This window comes from Camelina sativa, chromosome 13 (assembly GCF_000633955.1).
Source record: "Camelina sativa cultivar DH55 chromosome 13, Cs, whole genome shotgun sequence".
Classification (NCBI taxonomy): Eukaryota; Viridiplantae; Streptophyta; class Magnoliopsida; order Brassicales; family Brassicaceae; genus Camelina; species Camelina sativa.
In genome coordinates, this window is record NC_025697.1 from 9,455,891 (window position 1) to 9,472,763 (window position 16,873).

A 16,873-nucleotide genomic window follows, 5' to 3' on the forward strand; every position below is an offset into this window, starting at 1 on the left:
TTACTTTTCTAGTATACTTCATAATTGTGGATACTATTGCCCATGTTAATGTAATATAGCATACACGACCACATTTTTTAACGTCAAATACGACATCGTTTACCAAATTGAAGAAACTAAATCCTCAAATCGATTCCAATTTCACAAATACCTAACCCTAGAAAGAAACCCCAAATTCTTTTACTATCTAAGTTTAAGTTTAGGGATTTATGAAATTGGAATCGATGTTGGGGATTTAGTTTCTTCAATTTGGTAAACAACATCATTTTTTTGTTAAAAATATGGTTGTTTATGCTAGACGGAAGAAGATAAGGTGTAGTTAACCCCGTTTTGAGATCTTTAATAGAGAATAAACGTTGTGCCTAAAACGGCGAGATCAACAAAATTTTGTTATTTTATGGACAAATCAACGGAAAGTTTGTGATTAAAATGACATTTTAAAAACTGGTGATTAAAACATCCCAAATTTGAAAGTTGAGGATTTTTATGATATTTTCCCCTTTTCTTTTCCCTCTTTCTTTTATCTTTCTGGTCATTTGTGTAATTATGATTAAAAATTTATATATATTTACAATAAATTATGATTACATTTTTCTACTTTTTAAGATGCATTTTGCTATATTTTAGGTGAATAAGTTATATATTATCCATTTTTAGCTAAACATGTGTTCATTGACAAGTGGATGGTAAATTGTGGTATAGTTTATGGATACTTATTTAGCTAGTTATTAAATTATTATAAAAAAATATTTGTTCATTTATATAATATATTATGATTATATCTTTTCTACATTTTAAGATGTATATTGCTATATTTTTTTTTGAATTAGTATATTATACACTATCCATTTTTAGTTGAACATTTGTTCAGTAATAAGTGAATTTATAGTAAGTTGTGTTTAATGTAATTGGTCATCCATTTATTAGTGAACAAATGTTCAACTTTTTAGTTGAACTTTTTTTTGATGAAATAAGTTTTGTCCATTACAAAATGTAGAAATACTTGAATAATACCACTCAATGAATTTTGCTATTGTTTGCATCAAAACATTTTTGTTTTTATTTTGTTGATGAACTTCCAAGCATATCCACCAAAATATGACCACATGGATATATCATAAAGGTGTTCAAGTCCATATATATCCATGTGGTAATCACTAATAAGTGGATGACCGGTTACATTTAATGTAACTGGTCATCCACTTATTAGTGAACAAATGTTCAACTAAAAATGGACAATGTATAATATACTAATTCAAAAAAAAATATAGCAATAGACATCTTAAAATGTAGAAAAAATATAAATATATTATATTGTAAATAAATGAACAGATAATTTTTTTATAATAACTAGATAAAAGTGTTATAAAAAATGGTGAATTAGGTAGGTAGCCAAAATTGAAAATATATTTAAGGATATAACATACTAATTCAAAATATTAAGTGAATGACACAAGGGTAATGAAAATTACTAATTGAGGTGTTGATACTTTGGTGGAAGTGGTGGTGGAGGCTGGCCAGAGGTGGCGGAGGAAGGTGGCTGGAGGTGGTGGCCGGAAGGTGGCCGGTGGTGATGGCCAGAGGTGTGGCCGGAGGTGTGGCCGGTGGTGATGGCCGGAAGGTGGCCGGAGGTGTGGCCGGAGGTGTGGCCGGGAGGTGGCCGGAGGTGTGGTCGGAGGTGTGGTCGGAAGTTGTGGCCGGCGGTTATGGTCGGCGGTGGTAGTCGGCGGTTGTGGTCGGCGGTGGTAGCGAGAGATGGTGACAAGAGGTGGTGGTGGAGGATAATAATAGAGGGTTAATGTTATCATTATTATATAAAATATACACTATATCATCTTTTCATGGTTAGTATAGTTATTAGTTAATTATAATATAGAATGCAATTCCTCTACAAAAAATCAAAGAATAAAAAAATAGGCTCTTAAAAAGGAGAGAGAGAGAAAGGTGAGATGTGTTTAGTTTTGTGAGGGAATAATATGTAATTTTGAAGGAGAAAAGTATAGGAGTAGCACAATGTAGGTGTGAATACAAATTTCTCTTAAGATTATAATGATATATTCAACTATATCGTAGCTAGTAACCAATCAGAAAACAGACGTAAAAAGTAATGGCAATAATGCAATTTTTTCGTAGAAAAATACAACAAGAATTGAGTAGACTTTTGTGCAAGTAAAAAAGATTTGTGTGTGGACATTGATTTCAAAAGAAACTTATCCGCAATGCATTCCACGAAGCCACATACATGAAAGCAAACCATGCAGCCACATCTCCTATATACGTCGTATCTTATCAATGATCACAATCCAAAAATAAATTAATATATATATATATATACAATCTTTTCGTAGAAAATTACAATAAGAATTGAGTGGACTTTTGTGCGAAAAAAAATATTTGTGTGTGGACATTTATTTCAAAAGAAACTTATCCGCAATGCATTCCACGAAGCCACATACATGGAAGCAAATCACGCAGTCACATCTCCTATATACGTCGTCTCTTATCAATGATCACAATCCAAAAATAAATATATATATATATATATATACAATCTTTTCGTAGAAAATTACAACAATAATTGAGTGGGCGAGTAAAAAGATTTGTGTGTGGACATTTATTTCAAAAAAAATTTATCCGCAATGTATTCCACGAACCCATATACATATAAGCAAATCACGCAGCCACATCTCCTATATACTTCGTTTATTATCAATGATAACAATCTAAAAATAATTATATATATATATATATATAAATTAAAAAAAAATAACTCAAGACTGAAAAAATATTTAACAAAATAACGTTTAACCAAAAATTGTCTATTTACTACATGATTTTTAGTAAATTCCGGTCCATTATACCCTTTCACCTTCTTCTTCTTTCCTTTTTTTTTCTTTCTTTTTTCTCGCCGGCAAATCTTTTTTTCTCTGGTTCTCCCTTCTCTCTCCTCTCAGCTATTGAAACCCATTTTTTTCTGGGTTAGCCAACCCCCAATTTCTATTTTCGCATAATCCACATCAGTTTCTACCGCTCCCTCTCACTGGATCTCTACAACCGATCTTGTTCCCAATTGTGGGAATCTCTCTATTTCTCCAAAGCCCAAAAATTTCTTTCATTGGTTCTCTTCTCGCTCATGTCCGATCTCAATTTCTACCACAGAAGATCCATTTTCTGTAAGTTTTGATTTCCTTCATGTAATATTTTATGATGCAGCAATACCTTTGTTTTTAACTTGCCGCTTTTTTGATTAGCACTCTATTTTGAAATATTGTTTATGTCAACATGCTTGTCTGTTCAAAAGCACGTTAGATTTTTTACAAATTTTAAGTTGTTCTTCTAGATGACAAGTTGCTTTTATTTGATACATGTCATTTCGCAAATTACCATGATTTTCGAAAATATCTTCCTATTTTATAAAATTACATGATTTTCATGTTATATATCTTGCTATTTTATAGAATTACATGATTTTCCAACAACTATACACAGTCAACAAAAACACTATAGCCACTATCACCATCAACGTTTTTTTATCAACACCACAACCATTGCCCACCACTACGAAAGTGGTATCCACCATATCCATCAGATCTCTAACCTCCTCCATGCTTTTTATATTCACCACCGCCACCTTCGTAACCATCATCGTCAACTTTGTAACCACCATAACAGTTTCTCTAAAGCTTACTATTTTCTTTCTTACTGGTTCATCGGTTCACCGCATCAGACCTGTAACCTCATCCATGTCTTTCATATTCGCCACCGTCATCTTCATAATCACCTCATAGTTTATTTACAGCTTATTATTTTCTCTCTCCGGTTCATTTTGTAAAAACCAGGATATAAAAGGGATATTTTAGTATTTTAACCTATTTCAGAAAACGTTATTTGCCTAAAGTTTCTACAGAAGGTTATTCTCTTGATTCTTTTTAAATCTATAGTCATCTACTAATATTGCTCTAATTTTTTTATAGTAACTAGCTCAAAGTGTTACCAAAAATAAAAGAATAAAAAAAAGAGTCTCTTAAAAAGAAGAGAGAGATGTGTGGATGTAAATTTGAAGGGCAAAATATAGGAGTAGCACAAAATAGATGTGGATGTAAATTTCTCTTAAGATTATAATGATATATTCAACTATATCGTAGCACTACTAACCAATCAGGAAACAGACGTAAAAAAGTAATGTTACAAGTGACAATAATGCAATCTTTTCTTAAAAAATTACAACAAGAATTGAGTGGACTTTTGTGCAAGTAAAAAAGATTTGTGTGGACTTTTATTTTAAAAAAAATTATCCGCAATGCATTCCATGAAATCACATACATGGAAGCAAACCACACAACCACATCTCCTATATACGCCGTGTCTTATCAATAATCACAATCCAAAAATAAATTAATATATATATATACAATCTTTTCGTAGAAAATTACAAAAAGAATTGAGTGGACTTTTGTGCGAGTAAAAAAGATTTGTTTGTGGACATTTATTTCAAAAGAAACTTATCTGCAATGCATTCCACGAAGCGACATACATGGAAGCAAACCACACAGCCACATCTCCTATATACGTCGTGTCTTATCAATGATCACAATTCAAAATTAAATATATATATATATATATATATATATATATATATATATATAATCTTCTCGTAGAAGATTACAACAAGGATTGAGTGGACTTTTGTGCGAGTAAAAAAGATTTGTGTGTGAATATTTATTTCAAATAAAACTTATCCGCAATGCATTCCACGCAGCCACATACATGGAAGCAAACCACACAGCCACATCTCATATATACGTCGTCTCTTATCAATTATCACAATCCAAAAATAAATTAATATATATATATATATACAATACTAATTTCACTCCTTCTTTTCCCTCGCCCCACACTGTAAACTCTTCCGCCACAAACATCAAGTGTAAGGTAATTTGTGGATCTCTCTCAATCTGTCTCTCTTAGATGGTTTTGATGATATTCTCATATATATACAAATCTTATTTTATTTATTAGTAACTGTTTTTTATAATCATTCAATTTAGGAGTGTATATATTCTTCTGTAAGTTTATAGAGTGAGTACTCTTCATTGTTATAGATACACTCTAATATCAGTGCTAGGCAAAATATATAAGGACTCTTCTTTTACTTTTATTGACTTGATTAATAGTTAGGGTGCTTTCGTGATTTTAGGTAGTGCGGTTCTATATTTTCAATCCATTTATCTTGTTTTTTTCTGTTGTGTGGTTAATCGTCCACTTGACATGCTATGCTGTTTATATTTTATCTTAAAGTTATCAAATATTGACTTTTATATAAACTATCCCTTTTTGTATAGGAAACAAAATGAGTTTTTGGTATATCATTATTGCAATCGTATTCTTTGCATCACTCATTGCGAAGAGCACGAAGAACAATCTGCCTCCCGGACCACCTAGACTTCCTATAATTGGTAACTTGTACCAGTTGGGAACGAAACCTCAACGTTCGATGTTCAAATTATCTGAAAAATATGGGTCTCTAATGTCCCTAAAGTTTGGATATGTCTCTGCTGTTGTGGCGTCAACTCCCGACACAGTGAAAGATGTCTTAAAAACGTTTGATGTTGAGTGTTGTTCGAGACCTTACATGACCTATCCTGCAAGAATTACATACAATTTAAAAGATCTTGCATTTTCTTTCTATAGCAAATATTGGAGAGAAGTACGAAAGATGACGGTTGTTGAACTCTACACAGCAAAAAGGGTAAAATCATTTCAACATATAAGACAAGAAGAGGTTGGCTCTTTTGTGCAATTCATGATACAATCAGCTTCATTGGAGAGACCGGTCAACTTGAATCGCAAGTTAGTGAAACTCTCTGGGAGTGTGATTTGTAAAGTTGGATTTGGGATATGTCTAGAAGGAAGCAAACTTGAGAATGCTTATGAGGAAGTCATTCAAGGAGCCATGGAGGTGCTAGGGAGCTTCGCAGCAGCAGATTACTTCCCAGTTGTTGGTAAAATCATTGATAGGATCACAGGGTTACACAACAAATGTGAGAAGGTTTTTAAGGCATTGGATTCATTTTTTGATCAATCTATACAACAACACCTAGAGGATCCTAGTATTAAAGATGATATCATTGATTTGCTCCTTAAGATGGAACGGGGAGAGACTGGACTTGGAGAATTTCAACTTACCCGAGACAACACCAAAGGGATTTTGTTGGTAAGTAATATTAGTTAACCTCTCTTTCAATAAAATTTATTTCTTCACATGTTGCCAAAAAAAAATTAAAATTTTGTGTCTTTAATTATTTCAGAACCTTCTTATTGCTGGAGTAGACACTTCTGGCCACACTGTGACATGGGCGATGACACATTTAATTACAAACCCAAGAGTTCTAAAGAAAGCGCAAGCTGAGGTCAGAGAAGTGATCAAAAACAAAGACACTATCACAGAAGAAGATATAGAACGACTTGAGTATTTGAAAATGGTGATAAAAGAAACATTAAGGATAAACCCACTTGTGCCACTACTAATTCCAAGAGAGGCTTCAAAAGATATAAAGATTGGAGGTTATGACATTCCAAAGAAAACGTGGATCTATGTCAACATATGGGCTGTTCATAGGAATCCCAATGTTTGGAAAGATCCAGAAGCTTTCATCCCGGAGAGGTTTATGGATAGCGAGATTGACTATAAAGGTCTAAACTTTGAGCTCTTGCCATTTGGTAGCGGAAGGAGAATGTGTCCAGGTTTAGGAATGGGTATGGCTTTGGTACATGTGACTCTCATCAATCTTCTCTACCGTTTCGATTGGAAGCTTCCAGAAGGAATGGAGGTAAAAGATGTTGATCTTGAAGAATCATATGGACTTGTTAGTCCTAAAAAAACTCCGCTTCTACTTATCCCCGTACTTACCCAATGGACTTGACTTTAGTTTTTATTTATTTCATATAGTCCAAAATAAATAATGTGAAAATCTTATATCATTATCATATTAAGGAAATGTTTGTTCAATCCGATATCTTGTAGCGTAAAGACAACTTTTTTGGGACTATTACTAGGCCTGGGCATTCGGTACAAACCGAAAGAACCGAACCGAACAAACCGACAAATTCGGTTATCGGTACCGACTGTGAGAGGAGATACGAACCGTTCGGCGAGAATTTTGTGGGATTTCGGTATTCGGTTCGGTTCGGTTCGGCGAGCTGAAACCGATCGGGTTTCCCGGTTTTACTCCAACCCTTCGGATTCCACTCCCATCCACCGCGAATCTGACTCGAACCCTGCAAATCGACCATGGATAACAAATGAAAAGCTATAAAGAAGACGATGAATGTGAATTATAGAGTTGTTGTCGTTTTACTGTGACAAATATAGACTTGGTGTCGTTTTATTAATTGTGTGTTTATGGGCTTAAACTCGATTTTTATTGTTTCACAACCAAGCCCAATAACTTATAAAATAAGCTAAAAATCGAGCCCACTGTATCATATGCCACAACTATATATTAAAAAAACCCTAGTTTATAATCGATTTTCCAGTCTCCCACCACCGTAGTCTTCCTTTTGCCGACACCATCTCTATCACTTCTTCACCCGTTGCTCATGAAGTGTTCCTTGTTGAGAGATTCTGAAGCTTCAGGTTTGTCAAGTCTTTTCATTTTCTTAATTTCCAAAAATCTTTCTCAGCTTCTCTTTAGTGATTTATGTTATGGATTTTCATTTTTATTTATTTTGCTTTTCTTATTTTTTTCAAGTTCAGTTTCAGTTTTATGTTATGGATCGAAGGTGACAGAACTCGTCGGGACAGATATATATATGGTTAACGGAGGATATCAAGCTTCACCGGATGGAGAGATCGAACGTCGTACGCCGTCGCCTCACCACTTTGTCGAAAACCCTAAATGTAGATGGGTTTGGGTTGTAATTTTAGTTGGACTTAGCCCATTAATTTTTTTTTTTGGTCTTATTCGGTTCGAATTAACCGAATTAGGAAACAATCGGTTAATTTCGGAAGATATAATAAATGCTAAAACCGAACCGAATAAACCGAGTACCGAACGAACCGAACCGAAAGATTATTCGGTTCAATTTGGCAGAAATTTTAGATAACCGAAAAATCAAAAAACCGAATAAACCGAACCGAATAAACCGATTGAACCGAATGCCCAGGCCTGACTATTACTACCGAATCAAATGACAGAAACAAAAAAAGTCGGGTATAAAATTTTACTACAACTAGAGCTTAGCAGTAATTCATAGTTGTCGAGTGCTCGTGATAACACAAATATCATCAATCTAACAAGTAACTCTCTTTTTTCATACCGAACTTGTTATATAAAATATAGTTTCCGAAACTTTTTTTGTAATATATATCATGTTTAGAGGCTTACGTATAGACCGATGGAGAGAGAAAAAACCTCTCAGACACGACTCCACATCTCCGCTTCGTTCAAAAAAATTTTGAATCTAGCTTTTAGATCTGAGCTTGGTTTCTTATTTCTCGGATGAATATTTATCACATCCATCATCCTATTCCTCCACATCTCCTTCTTCCTAAAGAAAGGCTTTATCTCTCTTGGAAACTTTTCCTGCAAATTGCAGAGTCCAACTTACAATGCTGTAATTATATATTCAGTTCAACGAAACTTCCTCATGAGTTCCCTCTATGTCAAATTAGGTCTGTGTGGGAAGATTCTCACCTAACTATTCTCACACTTGTGAAGAAAATTTGGCTACTAAAACATTCAAGGATGTCTCTTCTTCTCTCGGTGGTCTCTGCCTTGTCAAACCCACTGGATCTAAGCCTCCACTACGGGTCATCGTCAGATCTGAAATCAATAGCTAAATCCTCCTGTATGGAGAGAAATCACATTCCAATCTTCTCCGTTCTATCTGTTGTAGTTTGGATTTCCAACAATTTTAACCCAAAAATCACAGTCTGCCTCTGGTATTGTGACTCACTTCTGGATAGGTTGATTTTTTCTACACCTGAAGCTTCATACTGGTGTTGGTGATTCGTCCTCTGCTGCGCCGCCGGTGATACGTCTTCTGCCATCTCCATCAAGGGGAAGAGAATCATCTCAACTAATTGCTATGTCTCCTTTGCATCCGCTTACATCTCCGCTGCTCTCCCCAAGTACAGACCCAGATCTCCTAGTTCTGGTGCTTGTGACATCTTCCTTCCAGTTCTGTTACCACGGACCCGGAAAATAATTAGAAGAGTCCCCTCCCAGTCGAGGGTGAGATCGACTCAACCATCCCGGAAAACTACTCCGGTGCTCCCTCTCTTCCCTCCGGTTAACCGTCGCCTTTGCTCCGGTGTTAAAAAACCGAGTCTTTTAACAAATGAAACCCTATTTGGGATGGACCATAGAATAATTCTTAAGTTATTGGACCTAACAAATGATTTATGTAAGATGGACCAGTTCTTGGCTAAGATGATTATAGGACAATTTTTGTCCCCCATGCTATTGGGACAATGTGGTGTTTCTTTGTTAATGGACCTATTGAAAAAGTTTTCATACTTCCTTCTTAGTGAAGTGTATATTTCAGCAAAGGTTACAATTCCGAGTTGCAAGTTTAGTACGGTGGGGTTTTTTTCTCCCTCCGGAACTAACTTATGAGAACCATAGCATGGAATTGCCAAGGGGCGAGAGCTAAAGAGACTTCTCGTCGACTAGGAGAGATGTGTCGAATGTACTCACCAGGTTTCATGTTTTTATCTGAGACTAAAAACGATAAGACGTTTCTGCAATCTTTGCAAGTTGATTTAGGATTCGACAACCTCCAAACAGTTGAGCCTGAAGGTACAAGTGGAGGTTTAGCCCTTTTCTATTCAAAGGACTATCCGGTTAAGTTCTTGTTGTTAGATGATCGATTGATCGACATCGAAACAATCATTAATGGAAACCGAGTTTTTATGACTTTTATCTATGGTGACCCTATTCCCGCAAATCGTGGATATGTGTGGGAACGTCTAATGCGTATCGGAGTTACCAGATCCGAGCCTTGGTTTATTATTGGGGATTTCAACGAAATAACCGGGAATCACGAAAAAAGAGGAGGAAAAAAGAGATCAGAATCTTCCTTTTTACCATTTCGTGTTATGATTGATTCATGTGGATTAATCGATTTTCCTTTCCAAGGTAATCAATTTTCATGGATTGGTCAACGGTCAAATGGTAAGATTCGGTGTCGTTTGGATAGAGCCATGGGAAATGAAGAGTGGCACAATATATTTTCCCACACTAATGTGGAGTACTTGAAGATGTGGGGTTCAGACCATCGTCCTCTCCTTGCATCAATACTAACACGTCCAAAAAAGTATTTGAGAAGGTTTATGTTTGACAAGAGGTGGATTGGTAAGCCAGGCCTCAAAGAGGCGGTGTTAGACGGATGTGGAGGTCATGAAATATCCGTCGAACGATCCATTATGAAAAAAATCCAGAATTGCAAACGAGCTATCTCCATTTGGAAGAAAAATAATCAAACAAATTCAGAAAAATTGATTAAAGATCTCCAAAAAAAGATTGATGAGACCTATGTAGATGATCAAGCATTGTCGGAAACTCTCCTCAACCTAAAATGGCAGCTCTGTGAGGCCTATAGGAAAGAAGAAGCATATTGGCACCAAAAAAGCAGAGAACTTTGGCTTGCAGAAGGAGATAAAAATACAAAATTCTTCCACGCTTCCACAAAACAAAGAAGGGCAAGGAACAAGATCACTGGTATCCTTAATCAACTTGGAGTTTGGGTTGATACAGAAGAAGGGATAGAAAAAGTAGCGGTGGAGTATTTTGACAATCTATTTTCTTCCTCGAATGCGAGCGACCCTACATTGGCCATAAAGGATGTACCTACATTGGTCACACCTGACATGAATGAGCATCTCACAAAAGAAATCTCAGAAGAGGAGGTCAAACGAGCTTTGTTCTCCCTGAATCCGGGAAAGGCTCCAGGACCGGATGGGATGACTGCTTTGTTCTTCCAAAATTTTTGGGAAACCATAAAAGGCGATCTCACTAAGATGGTGAAGAACTTCTTTAGCTCAGGAATTTTTGATGGCAAGCTAAATGAGACAAATATATGTTTAATCCCGAAAGGAGAACGGCCTCANCGACCTCGTGAAATGTCAAGATTTCGCCCTATTAGCTTGTGTAATGTGAGCTATAAGGTCATCTCAAAAATTCTGAGCTTACGTCTCAAGAAGTTTTTGCCGGAACTTATATCTGAGACCCAATCTGCCTTTGTGTCAGGAAGATTAATCACAGATAATATCCTCATTGCTCAAGAAAACTTCCATGCCCTCCGTTCTAATCAGGCCAACCGGAAAAAATTTATGGCAATAAAAACGGACATGAGTAAAGCTTATGATAGGGTGGAATGGAATTTCTTAAGAGCTTTGATAGAAAAAATGGGCTTTGATCAAAAATGGGTGGGTTGGATAATGCAATGCATTACTTCCGTCTTCTACTGTATTTTGATCAATGGAGATCCCAAGGGACGAATTCGGCCAACACATGGGATTCGTCAGGGGGATCCAATCTCTCCACACCTATTTATACTTTGTATTGAGGCCTTAATTGCTCAAATTAGGAACGCAGAAAGAGAGGGAAAGATCCATGGTTTACGTATTTCAAACGCAAGCCCACGTGTTTCCCACTTACTTTTTGCAGACGACAGTTTATTCTTCTGTAGAGCCGATCCTCAGCAATGCAAGGAAATTATCGATATAATCTGCTTTTATGGTGAGGCGTCTGGACAAGAAATTAACTTCTCCAAATCTTCTATCATGTTTGGAACCGAGGTCCCGTCCCATATACGTCAAGAGATCAAATCTATTGTTGGGATAGCACAAGAAGGAGGCATGGGTACATACTTGGGTCTCCCTGAGAAGATTCATGGGTCAAAGGCACAAGTCTTTGCATTCGTGAGGGATAGACTCCATAAGAAGGTAAACTTATGGACTTCGAAATTTCTATCCAAGGGAGGCAAGGAAGTCCTGATCAAATCAGTGGCGCAAGCAATTCCGACATATGTAATGTCGTGTTTTCTCTTACCAAAAGCTATATGCTCAAAACTAACTAGCGCGATAGCCAATTTCTGGTGGAGCAATAAAGCAGACAGTAAAGGACTACACTGGATATCATGGAAGCAATTGTGTACTCAACTTTCGGAAGGTGGGCTAGGCTTTAGAACACTAGAAGAATTTAATCTTGCCCTTTTGACAAAGCAACTATGGAGATTGCTGAGATATCCAGATTCCCTTCTTAGCCGAGTTCTAAAAGGGAGATACTTTCGATATTGTAGTCCATTAGAGATACAAGTATCAAATCGACCTTCGTATGGCTGGAGGAGCATGTTGGCAGCAAAGCAGGTTCTTTCGTACGGAATTCGTAAGACCATAAGCTCGGGTTTTAATACGTGCATCTGGACTGAACCATGGATCCCAGATACGCCAGCACGGCCACCCCAAAGTTTAACTAGTGAGAGAAATCCTTTGATTTGTGTTAACACCTTGATAGATTTCAACACAAAAAAGTGGAAAATTGAACGTCTTCGGGAACTCTTCCCCCCGAAAGAAATTACCCTTATTTTGGGGATTAAACCGAGCTTGAATGCCTCGAGGGACGGCTATTCTTGGACTCTGACAAAGTCTGGAAATTATACCGTTAAATCTGGATACGAAGCCGCGAGAGCTATCTCTCGCCCTGCTTGCGACCTCCCTTCTCAGGGACCTAGTGTTACGACACTTAAGGCGCAAGCATGGAAGTTAAAAACATCACGGAAGCTTAAGCATTTCGTTTGGCAATGTGTGACTGGGTGCTTGGCAACATGTCAACGCCTGCATTATCGCCATATTGGTAGAGATAAAGATTGTCCTAGATGTGGAGCGGAGGAGGAAACTATAAACCATATGCTATTTGAATGCCCCCCAGCACGTCAAGTATGGGCTTTATCGACAATCCCTTCCCATCCTATGGTGTTCCCTTCATCTTCCCTATATAGCAACCTCGATTTTCTATATGGGCGTGGCAGAGACTCTGGTGCAACTGATCAAAACTTGAGAATGTTCCCGTGGATGATGTGGTACATTTGGAAGGCAAGAAATAAGAAAGTGTTTGAAAATATCTCTGAATCTCCGCAAGATACACTGGAGAAAGCTATCCAAGAAGAAGAAGTTTGGAGAAGAGCAAATAACAGAGACTTAGCACCAGCGGTAGTAGAAGCATGCATACCTTCGATCCCAATTCCTCAAGAATCCCTTGTATGCTTTATAGATGGATCTTGGCATACAGAGGTGGATAGGAGTGGGCATGGCTGGATTGCGTCTATCGGTGATAGAATCCTGCACATGGGGCTAAAAGGATCGCGCAGAAGCTTATCCCCATTACATGCAGAGTTAGATACCCTTATTTGGGCTATGGAGTGCTTATTAGCGTTGGACTTGGATAAAGCCCTTTTTGCTACGGATTGTTCAGACCTCCTAAGGATGACGTCTAATATCGAGGATTGGCCGACCTTTTCAACAGAATTGAAGGATTTTATTCATTTCAGAGATAGATTTGCTAATTTTAGTATTAGATATATTTCCCGAGAGGATAATATCCGTGCCGATAAACTTGCGAAATGTGCAAGAGCACGAGGTTTCTGTTTTTCCCATGTAAACTCGTCAGTATCTAATTGGCTCTCTTTCAAAGAAAGTCATCTCCGATAACTTAATATATGGGGTTTGATCGTCAAAAAAAAATATATATATATATATAGTTTCCGAAACACATGAAAAAAAAACAAGTAAAGCTAAGAGCCAATTTACTCATTTTCCACCAAATCATAAGACCCAACTCTGTTACTTAGCTTAAAGCCAACATGTGCCAAGGTTATAAAATTTGCTTTACTGAAATTTATCGAAGAAAATCAAATCATATTGCTTAGGCCTTCGCCTTCCCGCTTGCTCTTCGTTTACTATGCCAGGCTCGGTTTCTGTCGCCATTGATGGGGTTCTTATGAGCAGCAATGGAGCATTGGTCAGGCCTTCCACTCTTTGCATTCATCTCCATTTGCACTCTCCTTCGTCTCATCCTGTTCTCAAGCCTCATTCCTTTAAGGGCTCGAGCCCTTCGCTCTGTCTCCAACGCTTGTGTGAAGTTCCATATCCGGACTATGCCTTCTTCACCTCCACACACTATACGGTCACAACCCACATCCACAGAGAACAAGTTTGATCCGAACCCATGCAGCATTCTTTGTGGCGGTTCTACAGTACTCGAAGAAACCCTTTTGGGATAGCCATGACGGTTGGTCTTCAGCAGCTTCCTCACGTCGATAAGTGCAAGCTTACCGTCACCAGATGCTGATACAAGCCAGGGAAACTCAAAAGAAAGAGAGTAGACAGGACTAGTGTGAGGCATCCACTGAGATATGAGTACAACGCTTGTTTCACTACCGTATCTTCTGATTTCAAACATTTTAATCCCTCCATCTTCTCCACCAGTAAAAAGGAAATTCCCAGTATGGCTTCTTGCCAGAGAGTAAGTGGTACCCTCATGAGCATCATGGATGATTGCCAGTGGAGTCTCACTGCTAATGTCCCAAATATATACATCAGAGCCTGACGTGCTAGCGAGGCTGGTTTCAAGAGGTGTGAGTCCCCAAACCCAATCACTATGCCTCAGGGTTTTGACACAGTTCATTGAAGATCGATCCCATATACGGACAGACATGTCCCAGGAACCGCTAAAGATGTTTTTCATATCCAGGGCAAGAGATGTAATGGGACCTTCATGTCCCCATAGACGAAACTCGGTCTTCTCTTTCTGAAAACCAGTGAGATCAAACAAATTCCGGAGACCATCCAGTGATTTCCAGCAATGAATGAATCCATCAGTACCGCCAGCTACCAACAGCTTGGTGTCAGCCGAAACAGCCCTAATTGTGCAACCGAGTGGCTTAGACGCTGCAATAGACAAACCTTCTTCCAAGTCCCACATCCGAACAATGGAATCATATCCAGAAGTGAAAACGAGCTTGGCAGAAGCTAAGAGAAAAACACTCCGGACTGCTTCAGTGTGACCATAGAGGGTATCAATACTATAACGCCCTAAAAAGGTCCAACTCCTAAATTCCCTTTCAACAAACAGCTTTTTCCAAGATCTCTCACTCTCATCAGAAAATCCTGAACTTGCAGCCCCTAAAACTAGAGGGAGTCCCCATCTCTCACGATAGAACTCCTTCCAAGCGTGATGCTCAGATGCTAACCTATGAAGACAAGTTGAAACACAGGACACTAAACCTAACTCCTTCGGGTCAAGACAACTAAGAATCTCAGATATCAATGCGTGAGGTAAATCAATAATGGTAGTAGAAAAATCCTTGTCAGCGAGCAACTGTTTGGAGCCACCGGGCACCAAAGTTACCTTCTTTTTCTGACAGCAGAACTTCACACTCGGAATCTCAACAGACCCATCTTCAATTCTCAGATTTAGAGAATCAGACTCGTTTCTTTCTTCGTTCGAAATCTCTCCAATATTCGATGAATCAATCCCAACTTCAAATGCCATGAAATAGCCAACCAGCGTCTGATTGCAGCCCGGAACACCCAAAGCTAAAAAGAGCTTCTCACGAACGACGACCCTAACCGGATCTGCAAAATCTACAACCTCAGACACGAATCCAGCTAAAGCTAAAAGAAAAAAAGAAAAAAAAAACGAGAAAACAATTCATCAATTCAACCAAACCAAATAAAGATTCAATTTTTACGCTTACACATCATACAACGAAGCACAAAAAACAAGAGATTCGTAAAATTTGTTTAGCTAAAACGAAACAAAGAGAAATCCCTAAGAAACAGAGATGAAACCCTAATACAAAACAACAAGAATCGAGAACAAGTTCATACCTTTAGTAAAATCAAAACAAAGCTACTCGTAACAGAGGAGAAACTTCGCCCAGAGATTACGTAGCCCTAATTCCCCTAATCCGATTGACGAAATTGAAGATGGAGAACCAACCACCAAGCAATTGAATGTTTTTTTTTTGTTTCCTGGTCCCGGGACGGTGCTATACTAACCGTCAGATGGAAACAAATCAAACGATCCAGATCGTACGATATAGCCTGTTGGGTTTATTATTTTATTATATTTTTATTTGATCCTATTTTTTCTGCTTTATTTTCTCAAATTTTTCAAAAATTCAATATTTTCTCCTCCTCCTCCTCCTCTCTCACACAAGCGATTTTAAAAATGTCAGAATCTTCATCAACCCATCATGACTCACCACCACCTCCGACGAACAACGCCGATTCAGAAACCAACACCGTAACAAACGATTCAGAATCCAACACAAAATGTCAAACAGCGATCCAATCCTTAGCCACGATCGTCACAACAAACATCCCATCCACAATCTCTGCCCTCCTCGACGACGAACCCGTATCCACCGCGATCTCCTCTCTTCTCCAACGTCCAGACTCAGGCGCCGGAGACAACAACCTCTGCCGTTGGCTCTACGATACGTTCCAATCCTCGGAGCCTTCGCTACAGCTCCTCGTTCTCCGATTCGTTCCTTTGATCGCTGGTCTCTACCTCTCTCGTGTCCCTCTCCGTCAGCCGCAAGCTGGATTTGAAGCCGTGTTGCTCGCTCTCTACGCTCACGAAACAACCTCACGCGCCGGTCAAGCGATCACCGTAAACATCCCTGATCTCTCGCATCCCAGTATTTACCACGAGTCCACCAAAGGTCTGACGAAGAACAACAACAACAACTCGACGTGCCTCAACATCGCTGTGCTCTCCTCCACGTTGGATCCACACGGGACGGTTAGATCCACGCGCCGCGCTAGGATCGTCGGTGTCGCGTTGGAGCTTTACTACAGCAA

The 16,873-nt window shown here is 38.2% G+C and overlaps 3 protein-coding genes across 5 annotated transcripts in view; 2 read left to right on the forward strand and 1 right to left on the reverse strand.

Annotated features, from left to right (window-relative positions):
* LOC104736180 (cytochrome P450 71B14-like) lies at positions 2,894–7,009 on the forward strand. 2 transcript variants are annotated; one of them, XM_010456118.2, is made up of 3 exons: positions 2,894–3,173; positions 5,343–6,214; positions 6,309–7,009. In XM_010456118.2, exons 2-3 carry the CDS (start codon positions 5,351–5,353, stop codon positions 6,921–6,923), a joined length of 1,479 nt encoding a protein of 492 aa, XP_010454420.1. In that variant the 5' UTR covers positions 2,894–3,173; positions 5,343–5,350; the 3' UTR covers positions 6,924–7,009. The 2 variants fall into 2 exon arrangements, with proteins under 2 accessions (XP_010454420.1, XP_010454421.1); XM_010456119.2 differs by lacking the exon at positions 2,894–3,173 and adding an exon at positions 4,829–4,932.
* Positions 13,786–16,016, reverse strand: LOC104736182 (F-box/WD-40 repeat-containing protein At5g21040-like). Of its 2 annotated transcripts, none has more exons than XM_010456122.2 (2): positions 15,896–16,016; positions 13,786–15,640 (listed from the first exon to the last, which is right to left on the reverse strand). In XM_010456122.2, exon 2 carries the CDS (start codon positions 15,555–15,557, stop codon positions 13,929–13,931), a length of 1,629 nt encoding a protein of 542 aa, XP_010454424.1. In that variant the 5' UTR covers positions 15,558–15,640; positions 15,896–16,016; the 3' UTR covers positions 13,786–13,928. The 2 variants fall into 2 exon arrangements, with proteins under 2 accessions (XP_010454424.1, XP_010454425.1); XM_010456123.2 differs by having other exon boundaries at positions 13,786–15,679; positions 15,896–15,995.
* Positions 16,145–16,873, forward strand: part of LOC104738079 (hyccin-like) — a 1,456-nt gene continuing 727 nt past the window's right edge. The window contains exon 1 of the mRNA XM_010458315.2: positions 16,145–16,869. Coding sequence (XP_010456617.1) covers positions 16,239–16,869 — 631 coding nt within the window. The 5' untranslated portion in view covers positions 16,145–16,238. The remainder of the gene's footprint in view (positions 16,870–16,873) is intronic.

Coding starts and splice junctions, on each gene's coding strand:
- LOC104736180 (XM_010456118.2), top strand. CDS start 5,351: ATGAGTTTTTGGTATATCATTATTGCAATCGTATTCTTTGCATCACTC. Junction 6,215..6,308: donor ACACCAAAGGGATTTTGTTG/GTAAGTAATATT, acceptor TAATTATTTCAG/AACCTTCTTATTGCTGGAGT.
- LOC104736182 (XM_010456122.2), bottom strand. CDS start 15,557: ATGGCATTTGAAGTTGGGATTGATTCATCGAATATTGGAGAGATTTCG.